The sequence below is a fragment of the Nerophis lumbriciformis genome, linkage group LG04, assembly GCF_033978685.3.
Source record: "Nerophis lumbriciformis linkage group LG04, RoL_Nlum_v2.1, whole genome shotgun sequence".
Lineage (NCBI taxonomy): Eukaryota > Metazoa > Chordata > Actinopteri > Syngnathiformes > Syngnathidae > Nerophis > Nerophis lumbriciformis.
This window is the reverse complement of record NC_084551.2, coordinates 57053554-57074629: the sequence shown is the minus strand read 5'-3', so window position 1 is coordinate 57074629 and position 21076 is coordinate 57053554. Positions and strand designations below refer to the sequence as shown.

At 40.8% G+C, this 21076-nt stretch overlaps 1 protein-coding gene across 1 annotated transcript; it reads left to right on the top strand.

The window, feature by feature from the left end:
• Positions 1-941: 941 nt before the first annotated feature.
• rpl18 (ribosomal protein L18) lies at positions 942-20748 on the top strand. The gene is made up of 7 exons (XM_061958061.2): positions 942-1097; positions 4980-5066; positions 5137-5244; positions 9747-9845; positions 11222-11345; positions 17337-17406; positions 20624-20748. The coding sequence occupies exons 1-7, from the start codon at positions 1095-1097 to the stop codon at positions 20697-20699; spliced, it is 567 nt and encodes a 188-aa protein (XP_061814045.1). The 5' UTR covers positions 942-1094; the 3' UTR covers positions 20700-20748.
• Positions 20749-21076: the final 328 nt, after the last annotated feature.

Here is a 21076-nt window from a genome sequence, read left to right as displayed (position 1 = left end):
TACAGTAGACTCCTAATTAGTCTGCTGACGTATGCAGTAAAACATTGTGTCATTTATCTACCTATTATTTTGTCTACATTATTATGTAAAACTGGTAATATAGCACAGTACAATTGGTACTATAATACGGTAAAACTAGTCTATAATACAGTAGACTCCTAATTAGTCTGCTGACGTATGCAGTAAAACATTGTGTCATTTATCTACCTATTATTTTGTCTACATTATTATGTAAAACTGGTAATATAACACAGTACAATTGGTACTATAATACCTTAAAACTAGCCTATAATACAGTAAAACTGGTATGCAAAATTGGTAAGATAACACAGTACAATTGGTACTATAATACGGTAAAACTAGTCTATAATACAGTAGAGCTGGTACAATAACAGTAAGCTAGTACTATAATACAGTAAAACGGGTATGTAAAACTGGTAATATAACACAGTACAATTGGTACTATAATACCTTAAAACTAGTCTATAATACAGTAGAACCGGTACAATATTGGCAGGGGATAGATGCACTTGCTATTTGAATAATGTTTTTTTTTCTGTGTCTTGTTTGGAAACAACAACATTTGATACGAGGTTACTGTTTTACTACTGTTTTAGTTTTTCATTTTTAATACATTTGCAAAAATCATTGAAACCACTTTTTCATATAGTCAATATTGGGTATTGTGTGTAGAATTTTGAGGCCAATAATTTTTCTCTCCATTTTGGAATAAGCAGCTAACATAACAAAATGTGGAAAAAGTGAATTGCTGCGAACTCTCTCAAGGTTGTGCATGCTTAAAAGTCATGGACAAAATGTTGTTTTTAAGTAGTAATACCATTCTCAAGTAGGAATCATAATCCACAAATGAATTGTGAAATGAAGTGTGATTTTTACAAACGTATTATCAGGTTTAATTTTTAAAAAAGATAATATTCCTCCCAACCAGTAGAGGCGCAAAGTTCCAAGCCACCCTCTGGTGTTTCCCAGGAAGCTCCGGCGTGTCGCCAACCAATCAGAGGCGCGAGATTTCAGTTCAACTTTTATCGCGAGACCTCACCGCCTCCTTTTCCCTTCTCCGTCTCGAGTCCAAGATGGTAGGTAACGCCAGTTGAACTTGCAAAAATTACTCCAGCGACTTTATCCGCCGTCATCCTGTAAATTAGCGCAACGTGTCCTCTCAAACTAACCTCGCACCGCTTCAGGACACTCTGTACTTTGCAACATGGCCACCATTTCGTGGTGTTTGACCCTCCGAAACACATACGCTCAGGGGGCACAGTGCCGACATCGCAGCTAGCAAACACACGTACGACACATTTAAATTGAGGCACACAATGTGAAATATATCTTACGGAAACATTTAATTAAGGCACACAATGTTCAAGATATTACGTTAAGAAAAAAATAATTAGTCGTTCCTTTTGCTGGGTGGTACTGCTGTTGCCGGGTTAGCGCTAAGTAGCTGCGAGCTAATGTGTGGCAACTTGTCAGGTACAAAACTTCACCTTACTAGTATATATACATCAACTATTTATTAATGTGTGTCAACGTTGTGAATGGAATGTCAAAGTGTGTTTCCTATTGTGGGATTAAATCCTAATATCGCTTCATTTGTTGTCTGGGAAGCTGCAATCTAGTTAGCGGATGTCAACATGTTAGACAGGGTTCTTGCGGTTCATTGTTCCTCTTTGTAGGACTGAACGACATAAACATAGGCACCCAACTACATTTCTGCCAGTGTGTGTTTATTATGGTTGTACCCAAAAGTATTTCGGTAATGTAATGTCATTATTGGCTTTGTTTTATCAAAAAAATCTTAGGGTACTTTGAACATATGTTTACTATAGCAATTTAGTCCTTAAATAAAATAGTGAACATACGAGACATTGTCTTTTAGTAGTAAGTAAACAAACATCCATCTATCCATCTTCTTCCGCTTATCCGAGGTCGGGTCACGGGGGCAGCAGCCTAAGCAGGGAAGCCCAGACTTTCCTCTCCCCAACCACTTGGTCCAGCTCCTCCCGGGGGATCCCAAGAAGTTCCCAGGCCAGCCGGGAGACATAGTCTTCCCAACGTGTCCTGTGTCTTCCCCGTGGCCTCCTACCGGTCGGACGTGCCCTAAACACCTCCGGAGGTGTTTAGGGCGGCATCCTGACCAGATGCCCGAACCACCTCATCTGGCTCCTCTCCATGTGGAGGAGCAGCGGCTTTACTTTGAGTTCCTCCTGGATGACAGAGCTTCTCACCCTATCTCTAAGGGAGAGCCCCGCTACCCAGCGGAGGAAACTCATTTGGGCCGCTTGTACCCGTGATCTTGTCCTTTCGGTCATAACCCAAAGCTCATGACCATAGGTGAGGATGGGAACGTAGATCAACCGGTAAATCGAGAGCTTTGCCTTCCGGCTCAGCTTCTTCTTCACCACAACGGATCCATACAGCGTCCGCATTACTAAAACGCCGCACCGATCCGCCTGTCGATCTCACCATCCACTCTTCCCTCACTCGGGAACAAGACACCAAGGTTCCTTGAACTCCTCCACTTGGGGCAGGGTCTCCTCCTCAATCCTAAACAAACAAAGACTCCTAATTAGTCTGCTGACGTATGCAGTAACATATTGTCATTTATCTACCTATTATTTTGTCTACATTATTAAGGACAAGTGGTGGAAAAGGAATTATTAATCTTCTTGTTCACTTACTGTTATTATCTGATTATTTTGGGAATGGTGTGGCGCGGTTGGGAGAGTGGCCGTGCCAGCAACCTGAGGTTTCCGTGGTTCAATCCCCTCCTTCTACCAACCTCGTCACGCCCGTTGTATCACCCTTGCTCCTGATGGGTCGTGGTTAGGGCCTTGCGTGGCAGCTCCCGCCATCAGTGTGTGAATGTGGAAATAGTGTCAAAGCGCTTTGAGTACCTTTTAAGGTAGAGAAGTGCTATACAAGTATAACCCTTTTTTTTCTGTTTCAACATGTTCTATCTACACTTCTGTTAAAATGTAATAATCACTTATTCTCTTCTTTGATACTTTACATTAGTTTTGGGTGATACCACAACAAATTTAGGTATCGATCCGATACAAAGTAGTTACAGGATCATACATTGGTCATATTCAAAGTCCTCGTGTGTCCAGGACATTTACTGACTTTATAAACATAAATTTTTTTTAAAACAAAAGATTTTGTGACGTTAAATATCGATGTAATCATAGTAGTATCAACTAGATATGCTATTGTACTTGGTATCATTACAGTGGATGTTAGGTGTAGATCCACCAATGGCGTTTGTTTATATTGTAGTGCCCCGGAAGAGTTGGTGCTGCAGGGAATTTGTTATGTAGTGTTTATGTTGCCGTGCACATATTCTTCTAAAATGTGTTTGTTGTTGTTTAGTGTGGTTTCACAATACAGCACATGTTTATGACAGTGTTGTTTAGTGTGGTCTAACTATTTGGCACATATTAATGACAGTGTTGTTTAGTGTGGTTTCACAATATGACGCGTTTGACTGTTGGCATTGTTCATACTGCCACCCTTAGTGTGACATGTATGGCTGTTGACTACAGTGTGCCTGTATACTGGTGATCGTTTGTGGATTTTTAAATGTTTTTATGTTTTGCATGATTTGTGTTTGCTTGCTTCATTATGTCCTGACGCTGAATTACAAATGTCTGCACAATTATCTTACCTCCGGGCACCATTAAAGAAACCTTGAACCTTAAAGCATTAAAAGGATTTGTGTGAAAATGAAGGCCACAAATGGCACTAACAAGCATTAAATACGATGTCCAGACTCCAGAGGCATTAAAAGTTCTCATACAAATACTTCTGGCAACAAAACAAACCACCTGACCCAGTTTTTCCCCACACCAAGATGCTCCTATATTTATTGAAGGCATTTTTTTGCCAACCAATATTGGGCTTCTATTGATGTGTGTACATGTTTAGCATAGTTAAGTTACTGACCTTCCAGTTAAAATGGTCAATAACACTACAGGAAATGTAAATGCTTATTGCGGTAGAAAGGGTTACTTCCCTGCAGGCACAAGACTTTGAAACATCGTTGAGAACTTGTTGAATTAGGTCCAGACTTTGAGCAGCTCAAGCTTAACATTGAAACAACATGCCCTTTGACAACCGTTGTTGGGTTGTGACGTTGATTCTACCATTGAGTTTTGGTTATTTCCCACCCTATATTCTACAACAAAAATACAACGTTGAAACATGCTTTTTGGAAACGTTTAATCAATGTTCGTTTGTGGCGTTGATTTGACCATTGAGTTTTGGTTATTTCCCAACCTATATTCTACAAAAACATGTTGAAACGTGCCCTTTGACAACGTTTAGTCAATGTTTGGTTGTGGCGTTGATTTGACCATTGAGTTGTAGTTATTTCCCAACCTATAGTCTACAACAAAAATACAACGTTGAAACATCTTGCTTTTGGCAACGTTTAATCAATGTTGGGTTGTGGCGTTGGTTCAACCATTGAATTTTGGTTAATTCCCAACCAATATTCCACAACAAAAACACAATGTTGAAACATGCTTTTTGACAATGTTTAACAATGTTGGGTTTTGATGTTGATTTGACCATTGAATTTTGGTCATTTTTTTCCAACCAACAACATGGATCAAAAGTTAGACATCAATGTTGTCTCAATTGACAAAAACAACTATTTTGCAATGTTGTTTCAAAAGTCGGTTATCAAGGATATGAGAATCAGAAATACTTTATTAATATATGTACGTATAATTAAGGTTGTATCAATGTCTTGTGCCTGCTGCATTGTATTATTATATACTATGATTAAATTAGTGCTTATTAAACATTATTACTACTGTACAGACAATTGTTTGCTTTTGCTCTGCAGTAAGTTGACTTGCATCCAATGAGATTTGTTGCTCCCTGCATAAACCCTGAGCTAGTTTAAAATGGCCAATGATGGAAAGCGTTATTGTGCTTCATTCATAATCCAGGGAGTTGACATCAGACATAACAAGGACCGCAAGGTGCACAGGAAAGAGCCCAAGAGCCAGGACATCTACTTGAGGCTCCTGGTTAAGGTAATTGCCTGGAATACTTGGTCTTATCGCCATTGAAAGTGTCAGTTGTGCTAATAGTGATGTCTTCCAGCTCTACAGGTTCCTGGCCCGCCGCTCCAACGCCTCCTTCAACAAGGTTGTCCTGAAGAGGCTCTTCATGAGCAGGAGCAACAGGCCTCCCATCTCCATTTCCCGCCTGGTCAGTCTCCTCTGCCTTTCACGCGCTCTTTGCAAAAGAGTCCAAAACTGGCGTGTGTCATTTAGTCACGCAAGAATATACTTGCGAGTAGGACCGTGCAGTTTTGGCGGAAAACTACATTAATTGCAATTTTCTCTCCAAATTTTTTGTATTTCATACATATAAATGAATACAACTGCAAAAATGAGTGAAGGAATACATCTTATTTTTAGACCGTCAATCAACATATTGTAGTCTCAATTAGGGTTGTACGGTATACCGGTATGAGTAAAGTACCGTGATACTATTGAATCATATTCGCTACTATACCGCCTCTAAAAAGTACATATTACTCACACAGCGTAATATGCAATAGTTTACTTTCAAAAATATTTGGTTTTAAGCAGACGGACTAAGAGCTTTTGTCTACGTCATGCCTTTAAACTGAAGAAATAAAAGCTATACAGTGTTTATAATGCCTCATAATGTATAATATTGCAAGTTGGGAAATGATGAACCACAGTAAAACTCCCAACATTAGTATTACTTTAAATGCTAGCATTAATACAAGAGACATTTAAGAGGAACTGCGCTTTTTGGGAATTTTGCCTGTCATTCACAATCCTCATGAGAGACAAGAACACGTATTGTTTTTTACATTTTAATTTGTAATAATTGGGAGTAAAACGACACATGTCGCAACCTGAATATTCAAATCAAATCAACTTTATTTATAGAGCACATTTAAAATTTACCACAGGGGTAGCCAAAGTGCTGTACAATGAGCAGGTTAAAAGATAAAACGAGTACCGAGCAAACAGAACACAATAGAAAATAAATAATTAAAATAGAATTAATAAAAACATAAAAACAGGATCACAGCAGGTGTATTATGGGGCGCCATTGCAGGATGGATGTCACTCAGTGTTAAAAGCCATGGAATAAAAGTATGTTTTTAAGAGAGATTTAAAAACAGGAAGAGAGGAGGCTTGTCTAACACTCAGGGGTAGGTCGTTCCAGAGCTTGGGAGCAGCAACGGCGAAAGCTCTGTCACCTCTAAGCTTCAGCCTTGTGTCAGGGACCGTCAATAGCAGCTGATCGGCTGATCTTAAGGATCGGGTGGGGCAGTAAGGCTGAAGGAGGTCGGAGAGATAGGTTGGCGCGAGGTTGTTTAGACATTTAAAAACAAATAAAAGGAGTTTAAAATGTATTCGGTAACGCACAGGGAGCCAGTGAAGGGACGCTAAAATAGGGGTGATGTGCTCACGTCTGCGGGTCTGTGTTAGCAGACGAGCAGCAGAGTTCTGCACGAGCTGCAGGCGGGCGAGGGAGGCCTGGCTAATGCCAACATACAGGGCATTGCAATAATCAAGACGAGTCGAGATAAAAGCGTGGATTAATTTCTCAAGATCATGTCTTGATAGAAGCGGTTTCACTTTCGCTATTTGGCGTAATTGATAAAAGCTTTTTTGAACGACGCTGCTGATTTGTTTTTCGAATTTAAAATCTGAGTCAAACTTTACCCCCAGGTTTGTGACAGAGTCGCTGAGATACGGGGTCAGAGTGCCGAGGTCAACGTTGGGGGAGGGAGAGCGACTTGGACCGAACAACATAACTTTTGTTTTATCTTCATTTAGGCTCAGGAAGTTAGCTGAAAGCCAGACTTTGATGTCGTGCAGGCAGTCAATAAGACGTTGAACCGTGTTATTTTGTGCCATGGGAAAATAAATCTGGCAATCATCGGCATAAAAATGAAATGCAATACTGTACTTCCTAAAAATAGAACCAAGGGGGAGAAGGTAAAGCGCAAATAAAATTGGGGCAAGGATTGAGCCCTGGGGGACCCCATGTGGTAAAGGAGCTGTGGACGACATAAAACTGTCTACTTTTACACAAAAACTCCTGTCGGTTAGGTACGACCGGAACCAGTTGAGGGCGGCGCCCTTAATGCCCACACAGTTATATTAACAAGTATTATAGGCGCTAGTGCAGAGGAACTACTTTTAGTGGCGCCGTGATCACAGTGCGCTAACTAGCTTATGCTGCTATATTGACGTATTGCGTCGCTGAGTTAGTGAAAGTTCATTCTAGAACATAAATCATGCCTCTCGCCTGGTTGGTAGAAAATTGTGGACACAAACCCACAAGTTGGTCAACTTTGACGTCTAACCTAGACCTGGAGATGAGAAAAACACGGACGCTCGTTTGCGGCAACTTTTTTTTTTTCCCCTTCATGTGGATTTTAATTATTCATCTAATTGGGAAGATATAAACATCCCATCAGTCTGTATCCCAGTGAGAGCAGACATTGTACAGTAAGTGATTGTTTTATTAAGTTGCATGTCATGATTAGTAGTGTTGTTGTTGAAGGGAAAGGCACATTTTGTGATGAGTCTGTAAAATGATTACGCCTCCGTATGTTTAAAATGATAACAATGTTATTATGAATGTTTATACTCAAGCCCAATACACCCACTCATCCACTGGTTGATAAAAAAGGTGTGTGAAAGGCAATATGGAGTTATTTGGGCTTCAGAACTGTCAATAAAGATGACGCTTTAAACAGTCGCACTGCATTGAAGGAAATCGCCCCTAAAAACTGCACACTGCGGGAAAGAGGTGTAAACTGAAAAGCTACTTGATAAATTCTCAATCCATACATTTTCTACCGCTTGTTTCTCTCATTGGGGGAGGGGGCTGGAGCCTTTGGTACACCCCGGACAAGTCGTCACCTCATGAACTGTCAGCCAGAAAATATATTTGAAGCTCCAATTTACATTACATTATTATATTATATACAAACATATTAAACATGTAGAGGACACTGCTTCTCATGAAGTAGAAGTTGAAAGACACTTAAGTGAACATTGTTTTACATGTGTTTGATTGATTGAAACTTTTATTAGTAGATTGCACAGTACAGTACATATTCCGTACAATTGACCACTAAATGGTAACACCCCAATAAGTTTTTCAACTTGTTTAAGTCGGGGTCCAAGTAAATCAATTCATGGTAAACACACAGTTACACACTGTCACTCAACTAAGTTTTTAAATATTTTCTTGTAAACAGTTGATGTGCCTGCACTATTCTTTGCACTTAAAAATACATATTTGTAGTAAAAACATGGATTAGAACATTTGATCATTATGTTTGTGTGCAACCTAAACATTCCTTCTACTTCATTTTACACACTAACATTATTACCTAGTCTTGTTTTGAGGGGGAACATATACCACGTGTTGTGGCTTTTATACTGTTACAATTATCATGGTACTGTAATTGGAAGGTAAGTAGTTGTTATCCTAAATAAAATACAATTAACCCTAATTTCTTTTAGCAAAATGTATTTAAATATTGACGTCCAAAATTGTTTTTTTCCCCAGTTGGGGAAAACTAGGTCAGGTTGTCTTTTTTTTTTTTTTTCTTTTTTTTTTTCTGCCATCACTGCATTCTCACTTGTCCGTCCGTGTTGATGGGCTCATATTGCCCATCCGGGTTTGAAGCCTAAATATTCCCACAGTGGAACATTTGGCTTTTCTGGAAATGTTTTCTTGTGATGGGGAAAATGTGGACCCAGTAGGAGCTGTTTAGGGCTGCCAGACATCCTTTGCATGACACTATGGCCGCTCTGAGGAGTAACCGTAGCAACAGGCCCCTCTCATTACACTGCGGAACGTTTTAAGACATCTTTTATTCCTTTTAGCCACAAGACTGTACATCAGATCTGAGCTATACATAGTGTGCACTTTATTGCCATTGTTTGTATCTTTGAGGCTTATGTATTCATTGTGGATGTTTTTCTACTACTGGACACCTGAATTTCCCTTATGGAGGATCCATTATTTACCTTTCCATAATCATTTTTTACTCTTACTTTTTGAAACCTTGCGGAAGTTCTCACTAGCGTGTGGCAAGGTTCTCTCCGTGCTTCCTGTGTGTCTAAACTGCTGACACAAAGATTGTGAATGACTAAAAAGAGGGCTGACTGTGTTAATTCTACTGTTAAAAATGCTTAGGTGCTGAGTGATTTACAGAGTGAGACCTCGCTCTCTCTGTTTGGAGCGAGAGACGAAGAAACCCGAGGCTCAACAATTCTGATTGGCCAACGTGTCTGTCACTCAAATGCCAGTGATGGTCAATAAAAAATGTTGATGTGATGTCAATAAATCTTGCAGCCCTAATCAGGATATGTTAACTCATTTGCTCAAGTATCGACGTTAGCCAGCTAACCTCGCTGGTAGAACTTAGGCAGTGTAGCCAACTCGCCCTGGCTAGCAAAGCTTTCTGGGAGACGGTGAAAGTTAGGAGACGAAAATGGTAGCGTTTGTTTGGGATACAGCTTGTTAAGTGAAACATCGATATTCAGAAATTAGATTACGTACGTTTGAGTCTAGGATTTTCTCCTTTTTTGTGCAGCCCGACCTAGAGTAATATGGTGACTGTCAGACTTTCAAAACCTTTATTGATCCAAAGCACGTTTTACATCCGAGAAATCATTGTTTTTATTCCCTCTCTCCAGATCCGTAAGATGAGGCTGCCCGGCCGTGAGAACAGAATTGCTGTTGTCGTGGGAACCGTCACTGATGACGTCAGGATCCAGGATGTCCCCAAGCTCAAGGTAAGTGTCCGCAATAGAATATGAGAGCCCAGTTCCTATGGACTGTTAAAGTTGTGTAAACTACAAACTACTTTTCTGTATTGAGTGGTAGGAGTTAGGGCTGGCCGATATATCGCGGGTTTGTTTCTGTGCGATATAGAAAATGACTATCGTGATATCGAGTATACGTTCTCACGCAGTTGCTTTTTGCTGCGGGCATTAAGCTACATGCTCTCCTCCTCTTTCCAGTCTCTCCTTCTCACAGACAGCAAGTGCACCTTCTTACACACGTCACATACTGTCACGTCATACGTCACATACGTATACGCCCTCCCCGAGCAGAGAGGTAGCAGCATGGCTAACGTTAGCTGTGATGCTAGCGGAGTGTGCGAGCGCTAATACAAGAGAAAGAAGGTGCGAATCTGGTAACAAATGGAGGAATAATTAATTCCCCCCAAAAAACAGCAGGTGGTCCATCGTCTGGCGGTGGTTTGGCTTCAAGTAAGATGTCAAACAGACAACCGTAATTTGTCAAGTGTGGGGCAAAAGCGTTGCTATAAAAAGTAAAATTACTGCTGTAACAAACAGTTCAGGGTGTCCCAAGTTACCGGAGTGTGTTAGGTAAGGAGGGGGAGTTTTGTCCCTTCAGAGTTGTTGCCGTAGGGCTGTAACGTAGGGTGTTTGTGATGTTGACATTAAAGAAGCGGTGGCTACCGAACCTGCTCTAATGTCTCCCGTTTATTCTTTTAATAGATAAGTCCACTGTATAGGCGAACCCAGGACACTCGGCTACACTGCTAATATGTAGCATCATTTGAAAAGTCACCCGCTAGACAATAAAGAGGGCTTACTCCGCACGTTAATATCTACTGTCAAAGCCAACAACAGTCCATCCATCCATCCATTTTCTACCGCTTGTCCCTCTCGGGGTCACGGGTGGTGCTGGAGCAAAGGACTCTCCCCTCAACTGCCAAATACTAGAGTCCGTGAACATCGCTCCAGAGCACGGACTTGTGGATTTACAGATGCAAAAGTATACATTGACTCGTGTAAAGGCAGTAATGTGTGATAAAACAGCTAAAAACGCTAAATTGTTTATCAAATTTTTTGTGAAAAAAATCATCTTTTTTTAGGCCATATCACCCAGGCCTACGGTCCTGTGACCTTTCTTAAAGCCATACGTGCACCAACAGGAGGTTTCAGTAAGAGCTGGACACATCACTACTAGATGATGACTTTACCACAGCTCTGCATGGATGCTGCTGTGAAGAGTTTTCATGCCAGTACAAAGTGACGTTCTGCTTGTATTTACCTTTAATCCTCAACACTCTGATCAAGGACTCAGTACTTGCTTTAGTGGACTTTTAGCTACAACGCAACATTGTGTTGTCTTTCAGATCTGCGCTCTGAGGGTCACTGATGGCGTTCGCCGCAGGATCTTAAAGGCCGGAGGCGAGGTGTTGACCTTTGACCAGCTGGCTTTGACTGCACCTAAAGGCCATGGCACCGTGATTCTGTCTGGTGAGTACACTTCTGGATGTGGACCTAGACAATGGAAGGACTTGTACCTGCACAGTAGTGTTTGAAAAGAAAAGTAGTCTGGAGCACATTCCAGATTCTGCATTTTCCAAAGTTGTAACCTTTTAGTTTATAACAGAAGTGCAGTTTGCGTTTGTAGGCCTACTGTGGAATACATCTCTAATCTGAGAACTTGCCTTGAAAATGTACTTTATTTTTACATTGTTGTTTGCTTAATAGTTCATTTCTCGCCACATATCAAGCATCGTTGCTAGTGAAAGCAAAACAATCTGTCCTTGCAGAATTTCCAACACTCTTCCTCTCAGATTGTTATTCATGGTGTAGTTACTGCACACCCATTGGCATCCAATCGCCAGTCAGGACTCCACATGTACGCATTCACTGCCTTACAGACAGGGTAGTCTAAAATCCCACAATTTGATTAAGGCCTTCAAATGTCATTCTCTTAATGTCTTAAATTATTTTGATAGGTCTTAAAAAGTTGTTTTTCTTTAACAACAAATGCATAACTTTCAGTCTCCAGATGTTGAGGACACTTCATGCAGCACAATGTGTGCATGCTGCGATACACTGAATGAATTGCTTAGTAACACTGCACCTTCTGCAATGACACTTACCAACTAAATGTTGGGCATGGTGTGATGCGTAAAAGAGCAGTGAATACATTTGTAAACTTTGCAGGAAATTCTCTGCTTACAATTTTCTTGTAAGACTACACCTTTTCTTGTATGAAAGTGAAATGTGTGTTAATATGTATTCATCATGTGTGATGACCCCTAAACTATCATCTTAGTGCTGTACTACACTTGTCACTTGAAGTGTATCATTCTCTGATGTGTCCCTGCTCTCACTTGACTGATGAAACATGTACCGGAGACAATCAATCAAAGTTTACTTATATAGCCCTAAATCACGAGTGTCTCAAAGGGCTGCACAAGCCACAATGACATCCTGGGCTCAGATCCCACATCAGGGCAAGAAAAATTCAACCCAATGGGATGACAATGAGAAACGTTGGAGGGGACAGCAGATGTGGGGCCCCTCTCTCCTTTGTAGAAAAGAGACGGCAGATCAACTGGTCTAAAAAGGGGGTCTATTTAAAGGCTAGAGTATACAAATGAGTTTTAAGATGGGACTTAAATGCTTCTACTGAGGTAGCATCTCTAACTGTTACTGCTAGAACATTCCAGAGTACTGGAGCCTCAATAGAAAACACTCTATAGCCCGCAGACTTTTTTGGGCTCTGGGAATCACTAATAAGCCGGAGTTCTTTGAACGCAGATTTCTTGCCGGGACATATGGTACAGTACAATCAGCAAGATAGGCTGGAGCTTGACCGTGTAGTATTTTATACCTACCGTATTTTTCGGAGTATAAGTCGCACCGGAGTATAAGTCGCACCTGCTGAAAATGCATAATAAAGAAGGAAAAAAAACATAAGTCGCACTGGAGCCCGGCCAAACTATGAAAAAAAACTGCGACTTACAGTCCGAAAAATACGGTAAGTAGTAAAACTTTAAAGTCACATCTTAAGTGCACAGGAAGCCAGTGCAGGTGAGTGTGTGTGTGTGTGTGTGTGTGTGTGTGTGTGTGTGTGTGTGTGTGTGTGTGTGTGTGTGTGTGTGTGTGTGTGTGTGTGTGTGTGTGTGTGTGTGTGTGTGTGTGTGTGTGTGTGTGTGTGTGTGTGTGTGTGTGTGTGTGTGTGTGTGTGTGTGTGTGTGTGTGTGTGTGTGTGGATGTGTATATAAGGGTATATACAGTATAGGTATATATATATATATATATATATATATATATATATATATATATATAAGGGCTGTAACTAACGATTAATTTGATAATCGATTAATCTGTCGATTATTACTTCGATTGATAATCGGATAAAAGAGACAAACTACATTTCTATCCTTTCCAGTATTTTATTGGGGGAAAAACAGCATACTGGCGCAACATATGTTCTTTCAACTTGCCAAATAAAACAAGGAAAATGTTACAAAAATGCACACTTTTGACACCCCTGCTATAGATAATAAAAAATTATATCTGATAAAAAGCAGAGCCTGGCGACACATGCACGTCTATCACAACTCTCTCTCTCTCTCTCTCTCTCTGTCTCTGCCCCTCCCTCACTAATGCTGCTGTTTGTTTTGTTTTTAACCCCTTCTTAACCCTGAACGTATATTGAAAATACATGCAACCCTAAGTCAAAATGTCGGACATTTGAGGCATTTAAGAAACACCAACTGACAGCCCCGCAAAAGAGGACATGTCCGGTGAAAAGAGGACGTATGGTCAGGACCTAGCCTGTTAGCTGCTAGTCCTCTTTTGCTAGCAGCTAACGGGCTAGGATAGACTGACCATACGTCCTCTTTTCACCGGACATGTCCTCTTTTGCGGAGCTGTCAGGGCGGAGTTTCATAAATGCCTCAAATGTCCGGCATTTTGAGTATTTACACAACGTGCAGTACGCTACTTACCGTATTTTCCGCACTATAAGGCGCACCGGATTATTAGCCGCACCTTCTATGAATTACATATTTCATAATTTTGTCCACCAATAAGCCGCCCCGGACTATAAGCCGCGCCTACGCTGCGCTAAAGTGAATGTCAAAAAAACGCTGCGCTAAAGTGAATGTCAAAAAAACAGTCAGATAGTTCAGTCAAACTTTAATAATATATTGAAAACCAGCGTTCTAACAACTCTGTCCCAAAATGTACGCAAATGTGCAATCACAAACATAGTAAAATTCAAAATGGTGTAGAGCAATAGTAACATAATGTTGCTCGAACGTTAATGTCACAACACACAAAATAAACATAGCGCTCACCTTCTGAAGTTATTCTTCATTCGTAAATCCTTCGAATTCTTCGTCTTCGGTGTCCGAATTGAAAAGTTGCGCAAGCGTGGTATCCAAAATGGCCGGTTCCGTCTCGTCGAAGTCATCGGGAGTCAGTGTCGCTGTTGTTCTGTGAATCCTGCCTTCCGGAAAGCTCGGACCACAGTTGTGACCGAAATATCTGCCCAGGCATTTACGATCCACTGGCAAATGTTGGCGTATGTCGTCCGGCGCTGTCTGCCCGTCTTAGTGAAGGTGTGTTCGCCTTCGGAGCTGTGTGAAAAAAGCCACCCGGCCTCTTCGCGTAAACTTCCCTTAACCACTCGCTCATCTTTTCTTCATCCATCCATCCCTTCGAGTTAGCTTTTATGATGACGCCGGCTGGAAAGGTCTCTTTTGGCAAGGTCTTCCTTTTGAATATCACCATGGGTGGAAGTTAGCATGGCAAGCTAGAACCACAGTGAAGGATGACTTCTCATTCCCTGTGGTGCGAATATTCACCGTACGTGCTCCCGTTCCACAGTGCGGTTCACAGGAATATCAGTTGCTGTGAAATACGGTAGTAATCCGTGTGCGGATGGAGAGATTGCGTCTTTTTATGAACCGGATCCTTTTCGCTTAGTAGGAGCCATTTTGTGGTCTTTACAGATGTAAACAGGAAATGAAACGTACGGTGATATCCGCGCGTTTTTTCTTCTTCTTCCGGGGGCGGGCGGTAGCTTACAGTAGAAGAAGAAGCGCTTCCTGTTCTATGGGGGCGGGTGCTTACCTTGGCGGTTGCTTGCGTAGAAGAAGAAGCGCTTCCTGTTCTACCGGGAAAAAAGATGGCGGCTGTTTACCGAAGTTGCGAGATCGAAACTTTATGAAAATGAATCGTAATAAAGCGCACCGGGTTATAAGGCGCACTTAGCTTTTGAGAAAATTTGTGGTTTTTAGGTGCGCCTTATAGTGCGGAAAATACGGTAATATGTCCGTGTGGAAACTCGTTCGGTACACTTCCGCACCGAAACTAAACCCCCGTACCGAAACGGTTCGATACAAATACACGTACCGTTACACCCCTATTATTTTGATTATTGTTTCTCAGCTGTTTGTAAATGTTGGTTTATAAATAAAGGTTAAAAAAAATTATTTTTTTAAACATGTTTTTTTATGTTTTTTTTGTTCTGTTTTTTTTTAACCTTTATTTATAAACTGCAACATTTACAAACAGCTGAGAAACAATCAAAATAATAGGGGTGTAACGGTACGTGTATTTGTATCGAACCGTTTCGGTGCGGAAGTGTACCGAACAAGTTTCCACACGGACATATTAAGTAGTGTACTGCACGTTGTGTAAACAATACTCAAAATGCCGGACATTTGAGGCATTTAAGAAACTCCGCCCTGACAGCTCCACAAAAGAGGACATGTCCGGTGAAAAGAGGACGTATGGTCAGTCTATCCTAGCCCGTTAGCTGCTAGCATGCTAGCAAAAGAGGACTAGCAGCGATCGGTTTCACCGGACGTGAAACCAATCAGGCTAGGTCCTGACCGTACGTCCTCATTTCACCGGACATGACCTCTTCTGCGGGGCTGTCGGGCGGTGTTTCTTAAATGCCTCAAATGTCCGGCATTTTGAGTTAGGGTTGCGTGTATTTTCAATATACGTTTAAGAAGGTTAAAAACACAACAAATTGTGAAGGTGCGCAGCAGCATTGGTGAGGGAGGGGCAGAGAGAGCGAGAGAGTTGTGATAAACGCGCATGCGTCGTCAGGCTCTGCTTTTTATCCATACATTTATCAGATTTAATTTTTATTATCTATAGCAGGGGTGTCAAAAGTGTGCATTTTTGTAACGTTTTTATTTGGCAAGTTGAAAGAACATGGCGCCAGTATGCTGTTTTTTTCCCAATAAAATACTGGAAAGGATAGAAATGTAGTTTGTCTATTTTATCTGATTATTAATCAATTAATCGAAGTAATAATCGACAGATTAATCGATTATCAAATTAATTGTTAGTTGCAGCCCTAAACGAGAGAGTTGTTTTAGTAACACTCTTAATGTGTGACTCAAACGAGAGTTGGGTGGAAGATAATACCCAGATTTTTTTATCGAGCCGCCTTTTGTAATTGTTTGGTTGTCAAATGTTAAGGTGGTATTATTAAATAGGGTTAGAGTTAGAGGTTCGGGGTTAGGGTTAAATGTTAAGGTGGTATTATTAAATAGGTGTGTAATTGTTTGGTTGTCAAATGTTAAGGTGGTATTATTAAAAAGGTGTCTGTGTCAAGCAGGACCGATAATCAGCATTTTCGTTTTCTTAGCGTTGTTGCAAAAAGTTAGCGGACATTGTTTAATGTCATTAAGACACGCCTCCAGCTGACTACAATCCGGGGTGTTGGTCATCTTTAGGGGCATGTAGAGTTGGCTGTCATCAGCATAACAGTGAAAGTTAACACCGTATTTGCGTATGATGTCACCCAGCGGCAGCATGTAAATACTAAAGAGTGCAGGGCCAAGAACCGAACCCTGAGGAACTCCGCACATTACCTTAACAAAGTCCGAGGTCACATTGTTATGGGAGACACACTGCATCCTGTCAGTAAGATAAGAGTTAAACCACGACAAGGCTAAGTCTGACATACCAATACGTGTTTCGATACGCTCTAATAAAATATTATGATGGCTGGTATGGAAAGAAGCGCTAAGATGAAGAAGCAGCAACATAGATGACATCCATCGTTAGCAATAGATCATTAGTCATTTTTGCCAGGGCTGTCTCCTTAGAGGGATTTGTCCTGAAACCAAACTGAAAGGGTTCACAGAGATTGTTAGACGCTAAGTGTTCAATGTACACCTGGTCATTGTTGGCTTTGTCATTAGCACAAAGTAATCAGGTGTACAAACGCAACCATTTCTTAGGGAATAATCATTGTTGTAAACGCAGAACAGGACGAGAAATGTATGAATGAAATGTTGACTCTTGTTAGCCAAGATATGATAACCCAGGAAACAGTTTCATGAAAGTGAGTGGTACTACATGTAGGACTGCACTTGTTAAAAATGTGGACTTTTATCAAAATGGCAAAGGTACAAACAAATAGCAAGAAAAAACATTTCCATCCAACTGTCTTATCATTTCACTTTGGTTTTCCAGGTCCTCGCAAAGGTAGAGAGGTCTACAGGCACTTTGGAAAAGCTCCTGGAACTCCTCACAGCCACACCAAGTATGTAGCGCACACCAACACCCACTTTTTATACTTTTACATGAAGTGGAGAAATGTCACTTTTTTTTTAAAGGCCTGAACTATACGCCTAAAAATAGTCTACATTCCCCCTCCCAACTTTTTAAAAATATCAATGAGTATAAATGACATAATTCAAAACAAGCTTTGCTTTTATTTGATTAAAAACTAGTGGTACCAACTGGCACTGCATATAGTAGGGCCATTATCAATTTTCTCTCCCAAGATTTTGATTAGATTTGTGTATTTTATACATAAGTGTCAATATAAGTGTTGGAAGACATGTTAGTTTTAGACTATCAATCAACATGCATCTGAAGGTGCCACATGTTACAACAATATGTAAATATGTCTTTATGTCTACATCATGCTCTTGGCCTCTAAAGGCTTAGTGGCCACATGCGTGGACAGCACCTTTTAGCTCTTATTTCCAAAATTGTGTACACTATTGAATTGGGGTCTTATGGCCGCTTATGTGGACACTTATACTGCCATCTGGTGGTGTCAGAAGAGTATAACATACAATGGAATTTGGAAAGAAAAGTGTAAAAATAAGAATTAGCCTGTCACTAAACATGAAGTACACGTTTGTGTACTTATGGACTAAAGTACATCATATCAAAAGATGATTCTTAGTTTTTATTCTAATTAGGGTTCTATAAGCCCAAATAGCAAAGAGAAATAAAAAAAGCATGTACCGTATTTTCCGCACTATAAGGCGCACCGGATTATTAGCCGCACCTTCAATGAATGGCATATTTCATAACTTTGTCCACCAATAAGCCGCCCCGGACTATAAGCCGCGCCTACGCTGCGCTAAAGGGAATGTCAAAAAAACAGTCAGATAGGTCAGTCAAACTTTAATAATATATTAAAAACCAGCGTTCTAACAACTCTGTTCACTCCCAAAATGTACGCAAATGTGCAATCACAAACATAGTAAAATTCAAAATAGTGCAGAGCAATAGCAACATAATGTTGCTCGAACGTTAATGTCACAACACACAAAATAAACATAGCGCTCACTTTCTGAAGTTATTCTTCATTCGTAAATCCTTCGTCTTCGGTGTCCGAAGTGAAAAGTTGGGCAAATTTACGATCCACTGGCAGATGTTGGCGTCGTCTGGCGCTGCCTCCTCGTCTTAGTGAAGGTGTGTTCGCCTTCTGTCATCCATTGTTCCCACGCAGTTAGCAGTCTAGCTTCGAATGCCCTGTTGACACCAATATCTAGCGGCTGGAGGTCTTTTGTCAATCCACCCGGAATGACGGCGAGTATTGAATTAAGCGCGTAAGCGTGTCTCTCAATGTGCTGTTATGAGCTAGCAAATATAACAACTACACTACCCAGCATGCAACGATAGTTACGAGCATGCGCGGTAGCCCTGAGAAGCGTTGTATGCTGGCAGTTAGCACGCTGTGAGTAAACGTTGAGAACTCAGTTAACACGCCTCGTCTGCATTATTTATAATTAGACAGACAACACACTTAATGGGAGCCATTTTGGGGTCTTTACATAAACACACAAATGGAAATGAAACGTCACATTTTCATGCATGCACCGCGCGCTTCTTCTACGGGGAAAAAAGATGGCGGCTGTTTACCGTAGTTGCGAGACCTAAACTTTATGAAAATGAATCTTAATATTTATCCATATATAAAGCGCACCGGGTTATAAGGCGCACTGTCAGCTTTTGAGAAAATTTGTGGTTTTTAGGTGCGCCTTATAGTGCGGAAAATACGGTAAACAAACAGCTTGGGCCTTAAGAGGTTAAACTGAAGAAATAACCAACAGTGTTTAACATAATCATCATTTGAAACCATTTTAAATATCAACTTATTTCTCATTATTGTAGAATTGTTAACAATTGTACTGAAATTGGAAGGTAAAAATGTTTTTATCCTCAACAACCTAATCTAAATATCTTGAAGAGTATTTTTTCCCCCCAGTTGGAAAACGAGGTCAGACGTTGTCTCCTTGTTTTTACCGTCACGTTCACTGGTTTGTCTGCGTTGATGGGCTCATATTGCCCATCTTGTTTGAAGCTGAAATATTCCAACGGGACTTTTGGCTTTGCAATCATATTTTTCTCCTCATTTGTGTTACTTAGTGGAACTTCTTACCATCCGTGTTTCCCTTATCCCTAGAAATGCACAAAACCTAAATATCACAAAAAGGAAACTGGTGTTGGAAACACATTTCGGAAAACCTCTTAAATATCACTAAAACATTTTTGTGCTCATGAGGTGGATTTTGAGACGTTTTGATATTGAAGTGTTTGGCAACACTTTTTCTGCATTCAGAGGTCACTTAAACACTGAACTGTCAGGACAACTGGGGCAGGTGGTCCCACAAAACACCCCAAATATCTCCTACTTTGCACACAACTGCAACTGTGCTTCTTGTTAGTATAAAGCTGGTGCCTCACTCTCACTGTGTTCAGTTGATTCACTGTTACATACGGTAAACACTCTCAGGTGCAGACTTTGCTGTTTGAGGCGAGAGACATGTGAGGCTCAACAATTGTGATTGGCCAACATGTCTGTCACTCAGATGGTGGAGGAAACAACAAGTCTTGGGTTATTTATTGCACTCACCTTCCACCTGCAGTAACGCTAGCATACTTTGAATTTTACTCTTCTTTTTTTCAGAGCAGATAAATTGGACTTAATATAAAATGATTTTTAAAAACCTAAGCAGTTGAAATGTAGCTATTGTAGATAATTGATGTTGATCAAGTTATGTAATATAGTTATTCATATGGGAGATAATGGGTGGATAAAAAGTGTCCAAGCACCACATCTTAAGCTGCTTCTTAGCCACTCTTTGTTCTGGACCTTCTTGGTGGCCTCCTAAGGAGTCACACTTCACTCTCAGATGCTGGAATAAACCACTTCTTTGAATCTTTTAGCATTAGCCATGTCCTGCCTTGCCTTTGTGTAAATCTCCACAAGTATGCAAGCTGCAGAAGAACTGATTTAGTCTGCCAAATAAACCCTCCAATGGAATAATGTCCCAGGTGTACTAATAAATAACTGATTATTTAGTCTGCCAAATAAACCCTCCAATGGAATAATGTCCCAGGTGTACTAATAAGTAACTGATTATTTAGTCTGCCAAATAAACCCTCCAGTGGAATATTGTCCCAGGTGTATTAATAAATAACAAGTTGATGATTCTAACCTCTTCTCTTCCTTGCAGGCCCTACGTGCGCTCCAAGGGCAGGAAGTTTGAGAGAGCTCGTGGTCGCCGATCCAGCCGTGGCTACAAGAACTAGTCTTTCTTTTTCCTGCAATCTGATGCTAATAAAAGACTGGTGTGTCAAATATGTCTGTGTGTGTTTCCAAATATGGTCATTGTCAAGTCAGAGGATGAAGTTGTACTGGATATACATTCCATTGTAGCCCTAACAGGAAGTGAGTCAGCACTTACTTCCTGTTTTGGTCTTAAGGCCTCCAATCATGTCTGTGGTGATTGGAGGAGGACCCTAAACAAGAAGTGAGTGATCTGTCAATGATTGGAGGAGTTGTGTCCAAACAGGAAGTGAATGATAATTGGAGTAGGAGTTAAGGCCAAACAGGAAGTGAATGATGATTGGAGGAGGAGTTGCGCCCAAACAGCCAATGATTGGAGGAGGAGCCCAAACAGGAAGTG